The 23,748-nt window shown below is 41.2% G+C and overlaps 1 protein-coding gene across 1 annotated transcript in view; it reads right to left on the bottom strand.

The window, feature by feature from the left end:
* Nucleotides 1–23,748, bottom strand: part of CRYBG3 (crystallin beta-gamma domain containing 3) — an 85,477-nt gene that overhangs the window by 8,395 nt on the left and 53,334 nt on the right. The window contains exons 10-19 of the mRNA XM_066340830.1: nt 23,547–23,582; nt 22,731–22,864; nt 20,871–20,997; nt 16,939–17,081; nt 15,247–15,373; nt 14,207–14,239; nt 10,079–10,188; nt 9,433–9,559; nt 3,066–3,205; nt 401–524 (exon numbers count right to left, since the gene is read on the bottom strand). Of these exons, the coding sequence (XP_066196927.1) occupies nt 401–524; nt 3,066–3,205; nt 9,433–9,559; nt 10,079–10,188; nt 14,207–14,239; nt 15,247–15,373; nt 16,939–17,081; nt 20,871–20,997; nt 22,731–22,864; nt 23,547–23,582 (1,101 nt within the window). The remainder of the gene's footprint in view (nt 1–400; nt 525–3,065; nt 3,206–9,432; nt 9,560–10,078; nt 10,189–14,206; nt 14,240–15,246; nt 15,374–16,938; nt 17,082–20,870; nt 20,998–22,730; nt 22,865–23,546; nt 23,583–23,748) is intronic.

Here is a 23,748-nt window from a genome sequence, read left to right as displayed (position 1 = left end):
CCTCTTTTGGAAATCCAGGCTACAGCACAATAAAATTTGCTCTTGCTTCCATTTATGTTAATTATGAAACAAACCAGTGTGGAGTTGGCTTCCTCATTATATTGTTATATGGCAAAAATGTAAAAAGAGCATGCACAGAACATGCTAGTGAGCAATCCAGAAAAACGAAACTTGGCACCAAGAAACTGGGAATTATTTCCCTTTAGGAACCTAACACAGATCTCAGTAACTGCCACTAGAGGCGTCTCCTGCTTCAGCCATCTCCCAGTGGGTCCTTCTGGCTGTCATTTGGCCTGATTTAAGGAGTACAACACACCCTAAAGTGCTTGGTGGTGGAACTGATCCCTGTGCACAAACCCCTGTCCATAAACCCCCTTTTTCCCACTCAGCCTTACAGTACCTGCTTCACAGGACGAAGGGAGCCAATCACTTTCCAGCCACTGTGTTCACCCCAGTTGGGAATCTCCCTGGGCTCCAGCAGAATCTGCTTTCCCAAAAAATTGCATCCCTCATAGGCAATCCACCTGGATACACAAAACAGAAAGTAAAAGGGGACTTGTTATCCACAGCAGAACTAAACTGCAGCTCAGCGCTGTGCTCTTGGGAGCCTCCAAATCTCTCCACAGTGATGCTCATATCAAGCCTCTCTTTCTGGGCTGCAAAATGCCATCCATTTCAGTGGGATGACTGCCTTCTGCTGGAATTCAGACCCCTTTTCTGTCTGTCTGCCTAAAATTGGTAAACTACACTTCTTATTTCCCCTCTCCATTTTTTTCCCCACAAAAAGGAGAACCTTTACATGAGCCCAGATGGGAATAATGCTGGTTTCAGCAGGCCTGTGTCAGGAAACTAGGGAGCCACACTTGCAGCTTTGCCTGGTTGTGCACATTCATTACGAGAGGATCTTGCCTGATGCTTTTGTTGCAGTCAAAGCTTTTTATACAATTCCACGTGTCTGAAAACACATTACAGGTATTCACTCCAAACCCCACACCCTGCTGCAGCAGATTTTCCTGTCATGAATACACCCTGGATGTGGCTGAGTCCTGGAAGACCCAGTTAAAGCACTGGCTCATACAGACCCCTTGTTATCTGGGCATCTGCTCAGTAAATGCTGCTCACAAAGGCAGCCCCAAGAGCACAGATCCCTTCTGTTTATATCAATAGCACATTGCTGTGTGGACAGTGACTCCTAAATGTCTGACTCATTAACTCCTCTGAACACAAAGCAAGTGCTGGTTTCCCAGGTTACCTGTTTTACAGGTCAGCTGCCAGGAACAGGAGGGATGGCTGTGCTCTGAGCCACTGAGAAAACACCCACAGCCTCACGGCACCTGCAATTGCTTTGCCCAGTGCCCACAGCTCAGAGAAACTGAGAGCCAGCCCTGCTCAGGGCTCCAGGGAGGCTCAGCTGTGCCAGCTGAGCTGCCTGGCAATGAGGCTGGGTCCCTGTTTCTTCAAACAAAGTGCACACCTCCTGACTAGCAGGTGTTCAGGGCAGCCTGACTGCCCCTGTGTCTCCCTCATACCCTGAACACATTCCTGGCCTTTTTTTCCCTTGCAAAGGTTTCTGTCAAGTCACTGAGAATTCACTGTTAACATTACTCTTGGAGCATGAACAGTAGTCTCATGTGGAATGCAGTTTCAAGGCAGACATTTACAGGGAACAGAAAGGGGAAAGACTTACAGTGATGACCATCAGAAGCCAGGTTGTGCTCCTGGCATTCAGTGACACAGGCAAAATTCAGCTCTGCTCTCACACAGGCTGTGCCACCTCTCCCACACCTCTGAGAATCCCAGCACCCTTTGCCAAAGCAGATTCCAGGTTTGTGCCTTGCTGAGGTGGCCAGTTGACTCAGGAAGGAACCTTTTACCTAATCCTGGCAGCAGGATGCCATCGGAGTGTTTACATAAATCTTTGCTATTTGCCTAAAGCTGACAGCAGGCTTTGGGACAAGGAGCCAAAAACCCTCTAAACCTGCCTTCCTGAACTCTGAATCCCAGATAAGGCAAACAAACCCTCTAGGACCCCACAATGACCTGACACCCTCAGCCCTTAGGTTACCTGTCTGCTGTGGGATGGGGACAGGCTGCTGGAGGTCTCTTTCCAAGGAAGCATCGAGAAGAGGAAATCCAGCCTTTCTGCCCTGAACCCATCCCAGAGACAGGGAGGCAGGTAACCTGCCCTGGACACCCAAAAATGAGCAGAAGATGCAGAAGGGCTGGCCTGCTGCACTCACTCTCCTGTGCTTTCTTGCCACGTGGTCCCAAAGCCATCACCCTTCCTTTGCAGTCAGCTGCTGGGGCAAAGGGATTGACTTTCCAGACAACACACACACACACTTCTGTATTTTCAGCAAAGGTTCAGGGTGGAAGTGGCCCAAATGTTGGCAACTGTTGTGAATTGGTGAAGCTCTGTGGGGAAACTTTTGTTCACTATTCTCTCAAGAAAATTACAGCCTTGCCCGTGTGGAAAAGGTGGGGAAAGGTCAAACATAAACATAGGAAATGTGTGTCCCATTAGGAGAACAGCAGTTTCCAGGCACTCTCGGTTGCAGGATAAGACTCTGCAAGTTATTTGTTGCTGCTGTGGGTGTGGAGGCTGAAAACCTGGCTGAAAACAGAACACTTGGAAGCTCTTCTAAAAAGTGAAAGGTAGACATGTGGAAGAGGTGAGAAGGCCACTTCTGCAGATGTGAAATGTTTTCACAGAAGAACCTGCGTGTACATTCACACTCCTGCAGGAGGGTTAAACTAATAACAGAAGCAAATTACTGTTCCAGCTGTCAGATCCACCCTGAGCTCCTCTCAGAAACTACTGCTTCTCTGGCAGCCAGTCAGCACATCAAGACTCCCCAAGCCACTGCAGTAGTTCAAATCACTGCAGTTTATAGCTGGCATTTTACAGCCTGTTAATAAAGGCACTCAGAGTTTACACTACCTGCCTTATAAAGCCTCAAAATAGAAGTGAAGAATGTAAACCATCCTATGAACAAGGCAATGATCATGGGACAATGTTAGCTCCTATAGTGCAAGACAGACAGAGAAGTTTATTCCATACTTACAGTCCACTTCTCACCCACACAGACTGGGTGTAAAAATGAAGGTCCTCGTTCAAAACAGAATTGACTGGTTCACTGAAGTGCAGCTCTCTGCCCTTGCAGCATTCCAGGCTGAACAGACTGATAGAAGGCTCAGCAAAAACCTGGGGGAGGAGGAAGGAGAAAAAAAAAAAGACCGAAGTTTTAGTGGGAATGGTCTAACTTCAGTTGTTAGAGATGATGCACACATTGGCCCACTTCAGCTGAATTTCCTACAATGCTTTTGGGTTAGCTTGTGCTCTCTCAGCAAATGTAACAACAAGAGAAAACCCCACAGCACACAGAGCTGAAACTAACTGCATTTATCAGTGGCTTTGCCATCAGTGACACAGGCCAGGCACAGAGACACCAAAGTGATGCAAAGGCCTCTGTTTGGAAAAAACTAATTTTGATCCATTTAGTATCATCAGGGCCTTGACTGCTTTTCAAAAATCCACTTAATTTACTTATTGATGGAACATGCATCTAAAATAATGAGTCAAATCAAAGTCTTGTTGTCCACAGACTTCAATTAGCTATAGTTCACTGCAAACATTTTAAGAATGTTTCTTACAAAAGCATTTTACAAACTGTAAAAGATCAGAAAGGTCAACTAAAAAGTCCTCAATGTTTTTAACAGACATTCCTATTTTTCTTCTGACAATCTTGAAGGAAGAGCATAATTAGTAAATTCTACACTCTCATGTAGAATTGAAACATTTTTCACCTAATGTCCTTTTCTACAGTTGACAGATTGCCTATGAAAGCAAACAAAAAGATCAGTTTGCATGAAAATGTGGTGCAGGTTTAAGGCCAGCAGAAAAACAGAGGAAGTAGATTTAAATACACAAATTCTGTGCCTTAACACAAGGAACACTTATACAATGCTTCAGCATTTTTAGCCTAAAACCAGTTTACACCTGGAAAGGAAGAGGGAACACGTCTGACTAACTCAGGGAGGTGCCTCTTCAGGAAAGGCATTTTCTTTTAGATGTTACCCTGAGATAGCTGGCTCAGGCAAAATTTGGGATTTCTCTTGCAGCAAGGACATGGCCTCAGGTGAAATAAACGAAACAAAATCCTCAACTAAAGTTGACACAGGCACTGAGTAGTTAAGATAAATGAATTTTCATGTTTGAAGAAGGAAGTGTCTCTAAAAGCTCAGGGGTTTGTCAGGATACACGGATTTGCTTGCACTGACTCAGTGCCCTTGGTATGCAGCTGGTTAGTCAGACTGTGCCTCAGAGATTGCCTTCTCTGCCAGCCAGTGCCTGAGAGACTGCCTAAGGCAGGGAACACTGCAGGGACACAGGGGTCACTGAGACATTTTGAAGAAGAGCTTGGGATTGTCCACTCAGAGAGATTTTTAAAGCCTACTGTACTCCCAAAATCTAATGTTGCACACCAGAAAGAGATTAAAACCTGTAACGTTTTTATTTTGGAATGTCAGCTCTTCCCAAGTACCTTCTGCTGGATGGGGTGATCAGATTTAGAGCTAAAGGCTCACTTTGAAACCCAGAGCAGCAGGCCTAGTGCAGACAGCTACTCCTGAGATTGCTTTGCTCAGCCAGGCAGAACCACCACAGTCCTGTTTGCCTTGGCACTGCCTTTCACCGGAGTGGACACCAGAAGTCATGCCCAGAACAGGCCCAACAACTCACAAGTGCATTGCTAACCATGAGAAACATTTGGCATCTGTGTTCTGGCCATTACCCCAACCTAAATATTGATCCTGCTGTTGCAACACTGAGGGTGTGAAGAGACAGGGCTGCTGTTCTAGACGGACAAGTCACTGACCCAGCAAATCCATTTACACACAGGAACCACAACAGCAAACTGCTGGAGACAATTAAAATGATTCCAGCTGTGCTGTGCTTGTGACTGTTGGGACTGAGAGGTCTGAGAATTCCCTGTCCAGCTGCTCGAAGTCCCTGACACACCACTGGTGACTCTGACCCCTCTGCTCCAGGCAGACCTCAGGAGAGATGCAGTGACCTTGCAGACATGACCTTCTCCAAGTCCAGGGAGAATCCAGGCTGCTGTGCCAAGCCCTAAGCTCTCCTGTTTCCACAGCCATATACAGAGATTCCTCACGTTCTGTATTCCCTTCTAGGCCAATAGCTGGCAGCAGTGACTTTGGCCTGGCTTTTTTTTTTCTCTGACTTTGTTTTCACAGCTCCATGGAAACTGGCAACAGTGCAAAACAAGGTTTGGGGCTATGCTGTTAGGCTGGGAGGCATCTTGCTCCCAGCCTTTCTTGCAGAATGCTGAGGAGCACTTTCACCTGAAAGGTGAGTCAAAGACATCTATATTTACTCATTCCCATGTCTAGGTCAGCATTACTTCAGCTTCTTTTCACAGTTATTTCAAGGAAAATACCTGAAATGCCATGCTTTGGGAAAAGCTTGCCAATTGTGAGAATAACAAAGCACTACAGAATTTCTTAACATGATTTTTATGTGTGAAGGAACTGACTGCCTTTGCTTAAACCAGCACCAGTAATATTTTAAGAGGTTTTGCTCGTCCTGTTTTTTTCATGCAACTGTCCAGAGGGGAACTTGAAGGGATTTATTATATTCAAGAGATCAGTGACTAAGGAAAGCTGTATTTACACAGCATTTCAAGATATGAGCAGCCTTGTAAACTGCTAAATACACTGATGTACTTTACTTAACAGGTGTGTCGTCCTGTGGCTAACACAGCACATGGTGCAATGAAAATGACACAGGTAAGCATGGAAAATCAACATTAAAAATCAACATACTAAAAATTTCTTGCACGGTTCAACTCAGCTCAGGCTTCCCCCTCAATGATTTTTACTCTGCTTCTAGTGAAGCACACGATTTTGGACAATTCAGAACAGATTTTTATGCTTCACCATTTCAGGAAAAAACCCACAATGCAAGCATGAGGTGTTTGAGATGAAACAAGGATCAGTGCAAGACGAGCTTCCTCAGTAGTGTACAGACACAAAGAAGATGACCAAAGGGCACTAGAACTGAAAACCAAGTGCACAGGTGAATTTTCACACATGCTTAGAGCAAACAGTGTAATTTTAACTATGGATAATTTTTCATTATGAAAGTTGTGAGCATTTTTACTCATAAAGCCCTTTTGGAAAGGGCCCATCCAAAAACATATTTTCCCTCACACTTTTTTTTTTATGTTTTGTTTTTGGCTAACTTACGTTTTGCAAACTTTGATGGGAAAGCCTAATAAAGGCAAAAGGGAGAAATCCAAAGTGAGACTTTGTAGCTGATTTATTTATTTGCCTCACAGGAGTGCCGGGGAGATCACTTAACAGTTGTATTTAACTTAGAGAAGATAATACAGAAATACAAGAATTATCACGATTGATCATAGCAAGAATAAAAAATGCCTCAGAAGAAAAGAGAAAAAACCACCAACCAAACAGAAAAAGCATTGCATAACCTACAACCTGCATCTAATTTTTGGTTTGAAAAACTGGGAGACTAGTTTAATTTACAGGTTGAAGGTAACACTTTAGAAGGAAAGCTAATTGCTCCCTGCAGAATCCTGGGCACTTTTGTCCATGTAAATCACACCAAATATGACATGGAATTTTTCCAAACAACACACCTGAGAAAAGGCAGCACCAGAGCTGAACTCCCCATTGCAAGACTATCTATCCCAAAAGATTAACCTCCTCAAGCTGCAAACACTGGACAAATGTCCCAATAAGCCACCATGGCCCTATAAATGGCCCAGCTGCCTTCACCTGCTCTCTTGCAGCTGGGCAAGGGCTCACATTTCCTCTCCATGAATCCATGGCAGTACAAAAGGCAAGTCCTTGCTGATGCAGGCACAGAAACCTGCACCTCTGCAGCAACACTGAACCTGGGCCCCACTTTCACCTGCCTGCAGGAGGGTTGTTAACAACAACACAACAGCACATTTCATCACCAGGCTTTTCTGGAAGAGTGCTTTGGTAGTTTTAGATGAAAGGAGATGATGAGAGACATATAACATTAGTGTCAGTTGTTCCTTCTTCATATCCCGCTGTTACTCCACAGCTTTTCCTAAATGCTCTGAGGATGATAAAACAGTCCAACCTGTATTTGAGCAAAATGGAAAAGCAGGAAAAAAGCACAGCTAGAGCCTCCTAAAGATTTAGTTTGAGTATTATACACCTTGGAGAATAAGGGGTGATGGGAGAGAGGAAACTTCATCAGGAACAGAGGAAACTGGCTGCAAAGATGTGCTGAATTCCTCCATGATGCCAGTGCACAACAAATGGGGAAATAACCAATGGAACCGTATTAATTTGAATTTCTTGTGAAATGGGAGAGTGTGTGTGCAGAGGATGTGGGGAGCAGCATGCCATACCTAAATGCTGACAACTTCACTTTTCACCAGACAACACATAAACCATCCCGCCAAGAGCTCAGAGCTGGAATAAAAATTAGCCAACCTAAAATACTGTCACTACAGAGAAATCATCAAACTATCACTAATATGAGCCTATCTTCTTATCCAAATAATCTTTTGTTACCCTGAAAGGACTTTTCTTTTTTTTTTTTTTTTATATTTTAGTTGGACCAACTCAGTGATTTAGAAGGAAAATTTTCATTTTGTTGTGCAATTAAGCTCTTAGACAAACAAATTACATTTCTGGCAGTCCTCAAACTAAAAACTCAAAACTTTACTTTCTTCAACAGAAAAAAATTAACTTTTTCTTTTTCCATTCAGTGCAATTGTTACATTTGTTTGCAAATGGTATATTTCCATCAAAGCTGCATTTTCTATAGAAGAAATGGAAAGTTCCCAGCGTGGGACTCCTCCACAGTTCCACTTGCAGCAATTACATGTCACTGAAAGGAGAGCAGGAGACAATGCACATGCAGGGCTTGGTGTCAGGGTTAAAAGTTCTCCTTCTCACATGAAAGTACCAGGGACACACCTCAGCTCTGAAATGAGGCTGGTAAGCTCAGAGCTGAATAATGGAAGGGGTTCCCAACGCCACAAATGAATTCAATCAAGCTACACAACAATGCCCCTTGGGAACAGGCTTGCTCCTCTCTGGAATGAGCTAAGAGAAACGTGCTGTAATAAAAGAGGCTCTGTTCCAAGAACAGTGCACTGTATGTGGACAATGCTCAGAATTAACTGTGGCTGCTCCTGGCTGTGACCTGCTTCATGCTCTGGGTCACGTCTGTGCCACACCAGGGTCCCCAGCACTGCCCTAGGGGCTCTGAGGGCAAACAGGTAGGGTTCAGTGGCATTTTATGCTGTTTAGTGCCTTGATTTTGGGAAATGCAAGGGCTGCAATTGGCAAGAAAAGAACCAAACTAAGAGGTGCAAAAGCAGAGGAAGAAGTGTGCGAGCTTCCCACACACAGCCTGACAAACACACTTCTTCCAGGGCCTGGCCCTCGGGAATCAAGGGCTGCCAGTAGTCTCCTACCATGCCAAACTTCATATTTACTTCCCTGTGAGATTACAGGCAGGGGGATTTGGATGAGGCCTACTATTATTTGATGTCAAAACTTCACTTGGATTTGGCACAGCACAGTCCAAAAGCCTAACTTAAAAAGGAGAACTTTAATCTAAACCCCAGGCTCTCAGCAGGTGGGAAGTCACTATATCTGTATAGTCTGGTGAAAAGTCCAGCTCTCCAATTGGAGTTGTACATCCTTCCACCAGGCCCATGGGTTTGGTATTTCCATTTGCTTAGGGTTTGGGGCTTTTTTTCTTTTCTTTCTAAAAGCTGTTCAGAAATGGTAAAAAGGAGTTAGCATGTGAAAAAGCTGAACTGAGTAATCACAGAAGTCTAGCTTCACAGGAGTTGCACTGACGGGCACACACTACGTAGGCTGAGTTTGTGTCCTGCGATAAGGGAAGGAGGAAGAGTTTTGGAGAAGCTGGTGGCCAGTGCCAGAGAGGAGGGGGCAGAGAAGCCACTTGCTTCTCTTTTACCAACAGGGTTACAGCTCATCTTTGATGTTCCTGCATAAGAGCACACCAAAATTTTCCAAGGCACATCAAGACCGTAGGTTTGTATGTCCTGTGTGCAGGGTTACAATGGGATGGATAAAAGGTTGTCTCTCACGTGCTCTGGAGTGCAAAAGGCATTCCTGTGCAACCCCCTGGCCATGGAGGCTCTTGTGTCTCACTTCCAAAAAACAGAACAACTTTACACCCAGAACACCCAAGAACAAGTGCAAGTGAGCATGCAGCCTGACCTGTTCCCAGCCCAAAAACCCCCGTGAGCCAAGAAAACAAACCTCCCTCTTTTCCCTAACTGGGAGTTTGTTTAGGACAAGTACTCGCTTCAGACTCTGACAAGGAAAAGAGTTCCCAAATGTTTTTTTTTTTACCCAGTGAAGTCTTACATATTGAATAGGCTTGAGGGATTTGATTGTAGCAGTTGGGCAGCCACAGGAACTGAGGTCAACATAGAGGCCTTCTTCCAGCACACAGTGATTGTCAGTGGTTTCCCCTTCGTAACACAGGAGCCAACTGCAAGAATAATGGAACAAAAAAAGATAAGCTACTCCAGCTACTTATTTACAGTATGTTTTTTTCAAGACCTAATACTTGCTAAGGACAAAAGGAATAAAAAATTTTCTTTGTTCTTGTCACCTTAAAGTAAGGTGACTTGAAAGGCTATGCAGCAAAGCAACCAAATCAAATTATGTGGTATAGAAACCTCAGTTCCAGAGTCAAACAACGCTGAGTGGAATTCAGACTCTTCCACTGTACCAAAGTTCTCCAAATCTGGAATAAATTCTAACTGGAGTTAAAAAAGCAGTCACAGTAACTGTGCAAACCTTCCCTTGGGAGAGCAAAATGCATAGTACCCAAACCAAGGACAGGATGAGAGTTACTGAGATGCCTTGCAGGACAAAGGGCCTAAGACATGATGGAAGATGATGGGCATGGGTTATGTGCTTTCAGCTGTCTGAAATTTTGTAACATTAAAAAAAAAAAAAATTCATAATACTGAAAATGATGGCATGTAAAACAACAGACACTTACCATCCCCGGAGAACCTTAAAAGAACATGGTATGAATGATGTAAAATCAGAAACTTCTGCTGTGAAATCTACACATGCTCCTTGGAAATGTGTATTACTGAAAGCTTTGAGCTACAAGAACAAAACAAAACAAAAACAATGACTAGAAGGAAAATGAAGGCATTATCATTAATGTAAACAGAGAAAGCTGTACTCTCAGAGAAGTACTCATTCAACTCACAAAGATACAATTAATTGAATGAATTGTCATGCAAAGAATCTTTTACATTTTCTACAGCTGCTTTATTTTTAGAAATGAAGAAATTTTAAAAAATATCAAGTATTTTGTCATATGTGGGATGGCACAGGAGGCTTCCCAGTGATGCTAAGGCAAGCAGAGTTATCAAGTGTAAATTCAACTGCAGCAGGAGGGGGCCCAGGCAAAAATGAGAACAGCAGGACTCAAGGCTGGTATCCTCCACCCAAAGTCTCCCTGAACTGCAGCTTAACTCTCACTACAGCTCAGCAACCCAGTGCTCAAAGCAGGATGGGGAAATGCTGGTCAAAAGACACAGAGCTGCTATTGACAAAGTGCCCTGAAATCTTCTGTGATCAGAGTGCTTGCAGGTGGCTTTTCATTTCAGAGCTAGCAGGAGGATTTCTGAGGGATCTGGGGACCTCTGAAGTTCAGCCGAGATGCTTTTGTATGTCATGGTAAAGAACTGCAAGGCACAGTGAACCACACCCTGCCAGTAAGATGTGATCAGTTCATCCCAAAAAAGCAAGAAGGCTCAAAATGTTGCAATAAAAGTAAAAACAGAAAAAACCAAACAGACAAGAAACAATCAACCCCACAAAACACCAACCTCATCCAAAGTAATAAGCAAAAAGCCCAAACGAACAAACCCATTCCCTCCAAAAAAACCCCTGAAATAAACCTAAACCAAAAATCACACATAAAAACCCCCTAAAGCCCCCACCAAAACAAAAAAGAAACCCTGGTATGATGCAGGCTACAATCTATAGCAAAGACACCCAGAATTCTGCACCCTTGGGCTGCCCCCATGTAACTGACATGAATTTCATTTGAAAGCCTGAAAGAGAGCCTGGAAAAGAATGAAAAATTTAAGTGCATCAAGAGAAGACCTCATATTCTGTAATGGAAGAAAAACACGATGGCTGTTGCAAGAGCTACTTCCCCCTTCATGCCCCAAATTGGCCAAGCTTCCTGCCAAAGAAAAGAAATCAAGTGCTTTTGCCAGCACAGAGTGAGAAGGCCAAACACAAGTGTCAGCAAATGATTTTATGGAAAAGTTCAGTCAATGTTTTTAAAAGAAATGAATGTTTCCTGTTAGAAAGAACAAGAAAGGCTTAAGCTGGTCTTGCAGGCTATGGGAGCTAATTGGAGAGCATGGATCAGCTAAAATAAAATTAATAAAGTGTACCTGACTTTTCTGTAAGTACAACTGCACTGCTATGTCACAAAGCACCTATTTAAGGTGTAATTACACTGTATTTTCTACCCACCCATATCCAAGCTCTTTACAAAAGGGAATATATATACATATACACACTGCCTTTCTTCCATAGGGCACGTGCTATGCAAGGCTTTTAAAAAAGATTCACGACTCATTTTAACATAGAATTTATCTGGTGATGAATGAGGGTCTTAATTTGACAAAAGCTGGGGTGAAGCAGTGATTCCTCAGTGCAAACACTGTAATTAGTCTCCAACTGCAGCCATCTCCACTTTGTCAGAGTCTGACATTACTGCTTCACTTCCCAAAAATCCAGCGGATAGAATATTAAAGTACAAATATGCAGGGTTGCACAGCAATTATCTCTGCTTCCTAAATCATCTGCACAAGTCACCTGATGCTAAAAGAGGCTTTGTTCTTGCTGGGCAAAGCTTTATGTTAATAAATGAAATGAATGGCTTTGCAGAGTTGGTGATTTCTTACACTCTGTGTACTGGGTTTATTAGGAAGCTCGGCAGGCAGAAAAGGTCAGGGGAGTTATTGAGAGATTTAAGAAAATTTTGCTCCTTTTCAATCTGATAAGAACAGAAATGAAAAAAAGACAGTCTTATAGACAGTGCAAACAGTTCCCTTAGTTCAGACCTATGCTTAGTAAAGGTGGGAGAATGCACAATCATTCAAAACAACCAATATATGACTTATTCAAGGGTCAAACATCAGGATGTTTAAGGATTTGCCAGCTCACATGTACCAAGCTTAGAAGTTCCAAACTAAGAGACTGGTTTTCCTGAAGAAAACTTCTGTTTTACTCTGAATGTGAAACTCATGATATTCATCCAAGTGCCTGTCTTTTATTTATCCTAAGTGATTAAATGTTCTCCCATTAAAAACTACTCAAAATATTTCCTGTCCTAGAAGAACTGTAGTGATTTGAAATATGTTCTTTCTTCTCTAGCCCCAAGGCAGAATCCTATGTAAACCAGGATTGTGGTAAGTCAGAATAGTTATTTTTACACAAGTGGGGTTAGGGCTGTTATTAAAAGACCACACGAGAGAAAATACAATCCAGTACATGTCAATATTTAAAGGTGTCTCTGCATATACACACACAGAGGTTTTTTCACATTTCTGGAAATAAAAAGCCTGTAAAGCTTTTATTGAAAATTTTATTGAAACTTCAAAGGTTTGAACTGATCTTAAGGCTCTGCAACACTGGAATAACACACTCAAAGAATAGAGTTTGGGAGATACTGAAAAAAACCAGAAGAATTTGAGATGGAAATGAAATTATCTTAAACTGTTGAAACCCCACCAGTTTTACCTGAGTCAGTTATTTTATCTGGTATGATTTAGCAAGACCCTCTGGTGAACCTACTTGCAAGTCTTTGGATTTGGCTGCAAACTGCCATGTGAATAGGCTGGGCAGGAAGTCAGTGTTTAAGGCTAAAATAATACACCAATTATGTCTTCAGACAGGAAACATTTCCTGTAGTCCTGGGTTAATGATAAAATGGTAGAACTGAAGAAAAAGGAGGGTGTGGTCCACCTGCTAAGTAACACAATGCACAACATTTCCCATCCAAGCAAGAAAGAAATTGTGTCCAGATGACAAAATACTTTAATTTGCTGAAACAGAACCCCAGTGCTCTAAAATATCTTTTGTTTGAAAAGAAGTCATGTTTCTCGAAATAAACTTTCCCAAATTTGCTTAATTCAAAGCACGTCAGAGAGGGCAATAAAATCACTCAGACCATCACCCATGATAGCGAGACAGAAAAAGATCAATTGCACAACTCATGCTGGACAGGGGGAGAGCCCTGTTGGGACAGAACATTGCAGGGGACACAGAGCACACATGGTCATGAACACAGAGCAGGTCTGTGTTTCAGAGGGGTAACTCAAAGATCCATTAATGGAAAATAACCTTGTACGGTAAGGACCAAACTTTAAGACCCTAAACTAGGTAATTTTTGAGACTAAGAGTGAATTATAGGGATTACTTTCTCTTAATAAGTTATCACCAAGTTAGACACAACTTTCAGGGAAACTGTCAGAATGTATCATAAATTCATCACACATTTATCATGATCAGGATGTGTCTGGCTCTTAAAACGGACTCTCAAGGAGCAGCTCTACCTGCCTTGGAAAGCAGAACTACCAGCATCCAAGACTAAAAAAACCCAACTTCCAGGTGTTGATGCATCTGCAGGTTTGAAATGCACAGTTCTGTTTTCTGCAGTTTATATTTTCATCTTCACCTCACACATGAACATAGGAATGACAAACTGGATGCAATGCAAAATAATGGAAAGCAAATCTGCCATAAAGAGAAGCATGAATGGATGAGAAGGTGAGTTCCCAGCAACAGGAGGGAAAGAAGTGGGAAGTAAAAAGCTGTAGTGACCCAAAGTCACTCAGAACCTATTGGACTGCTTGCATTTTTGGGGATAGAATACTAAAGGGTATGACCCAGAATAAAGCAAAGAGCAGAACACCTAGCAGACTTTACTTTTATCCATCTACCACTTTCCTCCATTACTGATTTGCTGTAGCAAGGTGACAATACCAAAGCATCACCTGAAATATCATCGGAAGCACGGCATTCAACGTTACCTGCATTTAATTATTAAGTGCACTTTAATACTAGAGACTGTTACATAATGTCAACATACCAAATGTGGAGGCTCATTCATCCCAAGGGGCTCCTGCAATAATAAACACATATATACATATTAGAAAACCCCAACATTAATTACAATTAATTTCCTAAGAGATGTGCCAAGCTGCCTGAAATCTGTAACGTGTGAACTCGGAAGTAGAGGGGAAAAAACCTTCCCCGGCTTTTGGTACAATTCTCTTCCCCAGTTTCTGCCATGAGCTGCCTGTAAGATCACAACTACCTGCCTGATTGTTCAGTGGCTTTCATACAGAGAACTTGCATCAGCATTAATTAGTTCCCATTATGTGCATGGGAGTCCATGTAAATGTCTCTGCATTTACTTTTAAGGCTGTTTCTTGAAAAAAAAGACAGAATTGAAAGCAACAGAAGACATCACTCTCAACATGTGCTCTTCAAAATAAGGTTAAATATTCCTTTTGTATTCCTGTAATTTATTACTTATTAATAATTTATTACTTATTATCATCTAATACTTCTGGCTGAAAATTGTCTTTGTTTTGCATTAGCGTTTTGACAGTGCTGGCGCTAATCTGTTTGGGTGAGCTGGCACTACCTTGGATTGAATAATGGACTAAAAATATTTCCTGTCTTTATTCACTGTATCTAGTACAAATATTTTAGCATAAAAGTAAGAAAAAAGCCCTAAGAGAATTCTATTATGTAACAACACAGGCCAGATAAATTCTCAAGTATTTTTAAATACATTATCAAGTAGGCATTATAAATTACTATGTTTTAAGGCAAATTAATCTTTCCAGGCCAGGCTATATTTATTATGTATGCAGTCTGCCAAAGGGAAATTCTTCTTAGGAAGTTTCCCTGACAATTTTCTCAAAAGACAGAAAGATCCATAGTGTGCATTTAAGTCTCCATCCTGAACAGACTCATTATGCCTTCCATAAGAGTCTTTAAATTGTTTCCAAGAAAACAGGTTGTCATAATGTGGGCTCTCCTGTTTAAATATTATGGTTAACTCTGAACTCCAAAGGTCTCATTTCTTTTAAGGTTTTCCCTTAAATTCTGGCAACTCACCAACTTAACAGGTCGAATTGACATGATGGTTTTACTAGATCCTCCCCAGTCAAAGAAGCATTTGTATTTTCCTTTCTCCAATACATATTGTTCTCCACAGAAATATTTCTGCTGATATGCCACCCACCTGGAGAACGACACAAAAATTAAACTGAAAGCATCACATTTTTCTGAGTATTTTGAAAATAACAGCAAGTCAAGCACAACAAAATGTCCACCTTGCAGACAGTGCAACATTAAACCTGGTGAGAGGCACAAAACTGTCACACACTTGATTTTCTGCTTTTCCCTACTTCGACAAACACAAGATTTTGGTTGTCTGCCTTCCCATCAAATTCACTGTGAGATGATGGCCTGCTCAGAAATTCGGAGGAAAGAACATTTAATTGAGAACTTTTTGAATCTCTTTTTGAATCTCTCTTAATTAAATCTTTGCCTGTTTGGCATCCCCTGAGACGAGCCTTTCTTACAGCTTTTCCAGTTGGGTTTAGGAAAAATGGTGCAAGAAGAAAGAGAAGTAACTGAGAAAGATTTAATGAGAGAAAACAAAAGTCTGCAATAGTTGGCAGCTCAAACTTCTCCCACCCTACTTTCCCTGTTGCAATTTAGGAAGAAAGAAACCCCCAACTAGAGGGTCCCTCTAACCCTGCACAGTGGCAGATGGGGGATAGTTAGACACCACTAAATCACCCACTTTTGGTGATTCGTCTCTCACTCACTCAGCTCTGGGACTGTTATATTAGGGATATAAGGGCATGTCCTTACCCATTTTACTTTTATCTTCCAGTGGTCAATCTGTTTGCTGTTAATTTATCTAATGCTTATTTTAAGCTCCTGGTGCTCTCTGCTACCACAGCCCCTTCAGCACCAAGTTCCAGAAACTCACTGCCTCTGGTGTAGGAAAACCCTTTTTCCTTCCCACATCAAAATCTGCTTTACAACAATCTCCTGTTCTGTAAAGCATTTCTGTTGTCATGCAAGATTCTGGGAACTGCATTAATCTTGTCTTACCACCTTCAGGATTTTGCAGCTCTCATTTGTATCCCTCCTCTCCAAACTGAGCCTCAGCCTTTCATTCTTGCACATAATCCTCATGAGACACTAATCACCAATCCCTACATAAGCAGTTCAGGTCTCTCACTTCAGTTTCTGATCCCCATCACTATTAGGGTAGTTATGACAATATTAATACTGCATTTTAAAAATTACTTTCAAATGTCTGAAACCCACATGATTCCACAGTGCTCTTTTCCCTTAATGTCTTTCGTGTTTTAGTTTTCATAGTTCTATAAAAAGTATTTTAATTTTTAGTGCCAGCAGTCTGACTTTATTACAAATACAGCACATCTCATCCTTTCTGGACATGCTCTACCTGCCCCAAAAGTTATACCAGTTCTTAATAATTCTAAAATATCTTTTCAGTAATACTGCCATGAAACTGTGTGACTGCTCTGGGGGAACATCACAAACCTTTTCTGTGAAACAAGAACGCTTGGATACAAATCAAGGTGTAGGCATGAGAGATACGGAAAATTATTATTTCCCTTCCAGTTCCCAAGGAAATTTAAATAAACACTTTTCTTCTCCAAATATTTACCACGTGTACAGTGTGGAATACAGCCTGTGAGAAGATGCACCCAAATGTGCACAGAGATGTTTAACAGTCCCACCCATACACTGGAGTAGACTTACACGCCACTCTTCACAAGGATTGACCTTGTCTCAGGGCCAAATCCAGCTTGCTCCAAATCAGGGATTTCTTCATTGATGATGTCCAATGCCTTCCCATCTTCATCATCAGACTGGAAAAGTGCCACCGAAGACTCTATGAAATCCTAAGAGGCAGCACAGGAGTTAGAAAACTGTCACCGCTCAATGACTCTTCACAACATAAAACAGTTTGGGAAAGACTCATAACCAGAAAGAGACTGCATTTTATAGAGCTGTGAAGGGACTTGGCTCCCTGGTGTGGATCTTTATGGGATATTTTGGCACTGAAGTTCTGGAATAACTGGAAGCCTGACAATCTCACATGGCCTTCAGGGGTTTGCACTGGAGAGAGGAAGAGCCTGCTGCCCCTGAGCATCATCCTTTCCTCTTTGAGAATGGCTCAGAGTGCAAAGATGCCTATGTGGGAGAGAGAAGAGTTAAGAAGAAAAGAGTTTAGCACTGAATCTTCCAAAAGCCTCATAAATAACTACTCCAAGCAATACCACCACTATAGTTTTTTACTAAACTTCTCCTTCCTCATCCCAGCAACATGGCAATAATTGTGGAGAGGAAAAGCCTGGGCAAGATCACCTTTCCAGCACAAGGGAGTTTGTACTTTTTGGATACATCCCCTGTAGCTATAAATAAATCCTACTTAACACTGTCACATTCTCTCTTACATAGCTGTGTGACACTGCTCTGTGCTTTCAGTCAGCTTAGTTTCTTGGCCAGATTACTTGCACAGCTTCAGATTATTTGAATTTGGGTTTCAAATCTTCAGCTTTTCAACCACTTAGCAATTTTAAGCACATAGTTCAGTCGCTGCTTGGGAAAATAGAAAACAACAATCCATTCATTTTAGTCCTTTAACTCAATTTCAGTGTTTCTCAATCATTCAGTAGTGTTATAAATTGAAAGTAAGTCCTGCAAACAAGAAACAACTGCTGTCAAGCAAATAATATGGTTAAAAGAGACTCCACCATGGGTATTATTACACTAAACACTGAGAAAACTAAGATTTATAACTACCAAAATCCACTCAGAAATTAAGGCCAAACCAAGCATGCAGCCAGATTAATTTGGCCAGGTGAACCTGATCAAACAGGCTCTTCGGAGGACACCATGTCTTTCTACGGGACACAATCACAGTGAATAATGGAAACCAATTTTAGAATGAACACTTGATGTGACTCAACCTCTCTGCACTGTTTACAGAACAGTAAAAGATGATGGAACAAATTCTGTAATAAAACTGGTTTTCTTACTGTGTTGACTACCTCCTTCCTTCATTTATTTTAACTGTCAATCTGTTGGAACTATTTCAAGTGTACACTAGAAAATAAAGTGCCAGGTCTGGAAAAATCATCATGAATAACTGCAGCATTAGACTACTTTTTAGGGAAAAAAAACCCAAACCAACGAAAAAACTAGCATTAGTCAACATGAAAAACAGCCACTCTTAACAGTCTTAAAGCAAAAGGCTTTAGGAGTCTTTTAACCCAAAAAGTCATTTAGATCAAATTTATACATGATTTACTTAACACTAAGTTTAAAATACTAAAATATATCCACTGTTGTAATTAAATGTAAAACCTCTTTCAAGTCCAGCCATCATTCTTTCCTGCCTGAACTTCCCCTACAACTTCTCTTATAATAAGCAACAGGAAAAAAACTTTTTAAGAAAAGACTTTCAGGCCAAGGCAGATCATTCTAGACTTGAAAACATTAGTGGGAAAGCTCCAAAGGCCACATACTCAGAAACTTTGCTTTTTCATTGTGCCATAAGCAAACCCTAGCTTGAAAGGCATTTGCCACTGCAGAAAAGCAGCAAATGCCACTGTCCCCAAAGCAGCTCACAGTCCAGACTGCTGCCTGCCCCCAGGAGCAGCCTCTGCATTTGACTCAGGTGTGCTCAACACAGATGGTGACAGGGAGCTGGCAGCAGCTGGAAAACACAATTCCACAAGGTCTTTTTATCTCTGCTTCCCAAACACCCTCTGAACCCTCTATTAATCCTTGTGACTCTTCACTGCAGGAATATTCAAGCCAGCCAAAAGCTGAGAGCCCTTGCAGCGTGCCCACACGTGTGCTGGGAAGGGTGGATATGCAACAATGCCCGTGTGGATTCTGAGACCACTGCAACCTTTACCTTTCTTCCCTGGACAGAATTCCTGTGCTTAGGGAGAAGAGCCGGGACATTTGCTGTGCAGTGAGGAGCTTCAAGCACACAAGAGTTTGGATTTTTGCCCAGCTCCCCCTTGAAACTGAACGCTTGGTACTAAAATATTTTTAAAATCTTGCCCTTAAGTATGGTACACAAAGTCACCAAGGGAGCATATGGCCAGGCTGAGCACTGCACATGGCTGAGAGGGAGGCAATCTGCTGGTCCAGCCAAACAACACAATGCCAGGGCCATTACTCATTTCATTGGCAAGCAGCTGGCTGCCTTCAGTTATGCAACAAATTGAGGGAATTATTCCTTTTCCACTTCTGTTATCAATAGGTAAATATTTACACATATTTATAAGCCAAGTGGAACGATGTATGTTCATATATGGCTGTGAATGATATATGCTTTTAAAATGTTAATGACTTGAGCCTTCCGACAGTTCTAGGTACAAGTTAAATTAAATACATTATATGGAAGGTCATTCTTGCTACCCACATGTGTACCCTTTTGAGCTGCATTTATGTCCTTTGCCAAGAGGAAAACCTAAAAAGACCAATTTAAGTTGCTCAAGTATCCTACATAAAGCTGGAAAACTAAGATTATTCAGTAATTGAATGTGAATCTGCACAGTCAAAATGAGGAATCTGAAGAAATTTCCTACCTAGTTTTTTTCTCAGAAATCTAAAAATGAATTATTTAGAGAAGGCTATTTTTCTATTATGCAATTTATTTTCCTATCTTTATTTTGATAGATTCTGATTATAAATAGAGCTTTTGCTAGGTCCCTGTCATGAAAAACAAACATGCAAATTGTGAATTTAAGTATGGCCTTCTTGGGCTCACGTTAACTTTCTATTAAAAAAAAAAAAAAAAAAAAAAAAAAAAAGACTGTTGAGACAGTGAGTTTGCTTTAAATGCCTATCTTCAAGTTCCACAAAATTTGTGGCTCAGGAATATCACATCTCCTCAGATGAGGAGATGAGCAATCTGAGTATACAAAACTGAGCAGTATCAAAGTGAACGATCTTAGTCTCAGAAGAACCTACTCTTTGCAGCTGTATTTATTGCTCACAGAGTTGCCATAATAAAAAATAAATCCTTCAAATCCATACACAAACAAACAAAAACCCCAAAACAAAACAAAGGAAATGATAAAGAAGTTCTAATCCCATGTTTCCCCATTGCTAAAAAGTCTAACTTTGCTTCCAAGAGTAGACTCTTACAAATAGTTTTTATTATTATTTCATCCTTGCCTCCACTAAACTCATTTTAGTAGCAGGGACGTTTTTTACAATGATTATTTTTGCTGCCAAAATTTTCTGGCAGAAAAATCACACACAGACGGTAATGCTGTTTTAAGGCTTGCAACAGCTGCTGCACTGAAAAGCTATTTTTGTTTAATCAAGAACTACTTTGTACACTCAGGCACGTTATGCTTTTAAGAAAATTCCATTTGAGAGATTTAAATAGCTTGAGGTGCAGGACTGAGGTACCTGGAAAACCTGGCAGGTAGACAAGGAATTCTGCATGACACAATTTCTGTATGAACTTCACAAAGACTGTTTGGAACCTGCTTCCTTCTCAGTGCAGTCTAGATTTCAGCCAGTAGGAAAAGAGTGAGGAGGAACATGGGCAACAGCTGGAATGGCCAGATCCAAGGCAGCTGTAGCATGTACAGAGAATAACCCTGCTCTTTATGGACAGAGCTGTGCATGGTTTATATGAAATCCACGTGAGTACTCACAGCCTGAAGGAAGCGGAAGGACAGCAGGGCACTGTCAGCTCCCCCCCAGGAGTGTCTGTCCTCATAATCTCCCTCCTCCAGCAAGAACTGATGGCCTTTGTAGCGTTCCTTATCGTAGGCAACCCATCTGTGGCAGTCCCACAACAATAACAAAAAAAAGAAGTCAGTAAAGGCAAAACAACTGCACACGTGATTTTCTCTAACAAATAAAGGGAGAAGAGAACAGCCCAAAACCACTAAAATGAGTATCATGAACCCAGCCAATGAACAAAGCAATGCTTGTTTGGAATCACAACAGGCGCCCATGAAGTGCTCTTTGTGGATCAAAATCCTGCCATGTGATTCTTTATCCAACAATAGCTGATTTATGTAATGCTTCTCTGTGTACCTCCTCTCAGCCAGCCATACTCCCAACAGCAATATTTGGTACCACAGAGCCCAGGATGCAGCTAGATGCCAAAACTACAGTGATAAAAAAAGAAGCAGTGGATCTCTTCAGTGTGCTAATGAATGATGAGACCCCACCCTTTACTGGAGCTGGTGACAAGATTAACAGATTTCAGCAGAACAAGATTTTGCCTTTTTTTTTTTTTGCTTTAATCTAAAAACGTATACATATAAAAAGAGAAACAAATTAAAAAAGATACAAACCATACTGCATATGGAATATATTTTGGCAGTAAACAAATAGAAATTTTCCAAGTATTTGAATAAATAGATAAGGCTCAGTTAAAAGAAGGTGTTTCCATATCAACTTCAAATCTCTAATGGATGTCAATTTAAAAAAGCATTTCCTCCTCCTTTTTTCTTGTAAGCATTTCTTTCATTAGAGCTCCCTTGTAAATATCAGAACTGCTGTACAAGTTCTGTTGGCAGTGAAATTTGGCAGGCTTTAGGGATAGCTTTACTTTTAGTACCATTTGGTTTACATTCATTCAGTTGTTTAGGTTACCACAGCACTAAAAATAAAAGCTGCCACAACAGACAGAACAATGATTTTAAATAATCTGAGGCTTCTCAGATAGCAAACACACAATGCACTTATGAATACATTATGTGAGTATTAACAATTAAGTTTGTTTTGAATTTAGTGCTTGTAAAATTCTGACAACAGCCTGAAAGGATGTATGTTATTCCATTTTTATGCTGAAGTGGAAAATCCCTCAGGAAACAAAACAAAGATTTTCTGAAAACTGTTTTATTCCTGAAGTCTTTGGCAGAAGCAACCACCCTGCCTGCTCTCAGATAGTCCTGTCCTGTTCTCCTCCTGGGAGAGGGTGAAAGAACAACATGAGGGGTTGGTGGCTGGTGCTGAGTTTACCTCAGAGCATCCACCTGTGACACAGGTGTGACACAGTACTCTGTGTGTGTGTGACACAGGGAGGGGCAGGGCAACACAGAATCCAGCCAGTGCCTCAATTAATGAAAATAACAGCACATTCCCAACACCAGGTAACATGCAACACCTGGCAGAGGAAAACCATTTAGACAAAGAACAGACTGTAGGTTTCAGAGGTATTAAAACGTCAAACTGAAGACTGACCACACCTACCCAAGGTCATAGCAGCAAATTGAGTAGAGACTACCACAAGAATAAAGCAATACAAATTAAAGCTCCATGTGAACAAAGGGGCCTAATTTATTTGCATCCAAATGGCAAACAGTGATTTCACACCTTTCACACATTTAGCTTGGAAGGCTGATAATTGAAGAGCTGATAATAAAAGAAATGTACACTCCCTTCTTTTCAAAACATTTCGCCTGTGGAAGACTCCAATCATCCCTTAGTTAGCACTTCTAAGCATTTAATTATGCTTCTCTATTTTAAAATAAATAAATATAGTAGTGAAATATACTCACACTCCACCAATTACACGTAGTGATCCAATTTCCTGAAACTCCTCCTCATTGCCAAACAGTGCTGGGACAGAAGTGATGTTTTCTGAAAACTCTTTGGACCGTCCTCCAAAGTGGGTTTTCTCATATATTATTATCTGGAAAACATGATGTTGAGCTTAATCCTTTAAAAGTAGACAAGAAACCTCTCCCTGTACTTTGCTCAAGTTACTTCCATGACTCCAGTTAACAGCCCCTTCAAGTTCCTCATCTGCTGAATCACACAGATCAGCTATTAATGATATTTATATCTGTTGCAGCATTTATCAGAAAACACCCAAGTCGTGCATGTTTCTGTATAATTAAAGGTTACCTAAAGTGTTAACGTTTTTACAGAAAGAGGAAAAAGGAGCAATAGCTCTGTATCAGCTTTCAGCTCCTTAGATCACAGAAGGATCCTGGTCTCATTCACAACTCTGGAATAAAGGCTAGGATGGAAGGGTTCCAACTCCTGTCCTCTTCCTCCTTTCCCTCTCCTTTTCTTTTTAAACTTGGAAAGTTAAATGGGAAAATCTCCCCCAGCCCCTTTATCATTACATTGCGTCAAGTCAGAAAAATTCACTTTATAGAACATTCTCCAAATATGTGAAAAACAAACTACTGGTACTTTCACACGTCATCAAACACTAAGTGAACTTGACAGCATTAGGGAATTTTTCTTCAGCAGAAGCACTGAATAGTTATCAAAGATCACATACCAAACAAAAGGAAAGCAGCTTGCATAATGATTTCATATTCCCAATGTGCTCACATTTTATTCTCAATGCACTCTGTGCTTACCTTGACATTCATTGGCATTTGCACCTTTAGTCCACCCTAAAAACAGATGGGAGGGGGGGAAATAGTTATTTATATTAAACTTGAAGTTCCACTCTGGCATGTGTTTTATAGTACTATCAGAGCACTTTGCAATTACATTTGCCACTTTCAGTGCTGGCCATAGATTTCAAAAGGCCAGGCACACTATAAACCTGACCTACAA

This window comes from Sylvia atricapilla, chromosome 2 (genome assembly GCF_009819655.1).
Source record: "Sylvia atricapilla isolate bSylAtr1 chromosome 2, bSylAtr1.pri, whole genome shotgun sequence".
In the NCBI taxonomy this organism is placed as follows: domain Eukaryota; kingdom Metazoa; phylum Chordata; class Aves; order Passeriformes; family Sylviidae; genus Sylvia; species Sylvia atricapilla.
The sequence above is the reverse complement of the archived record's forward strand: the minus strand, read 5'-3'. Positions and strand labels throughout refer to the sequence as shown.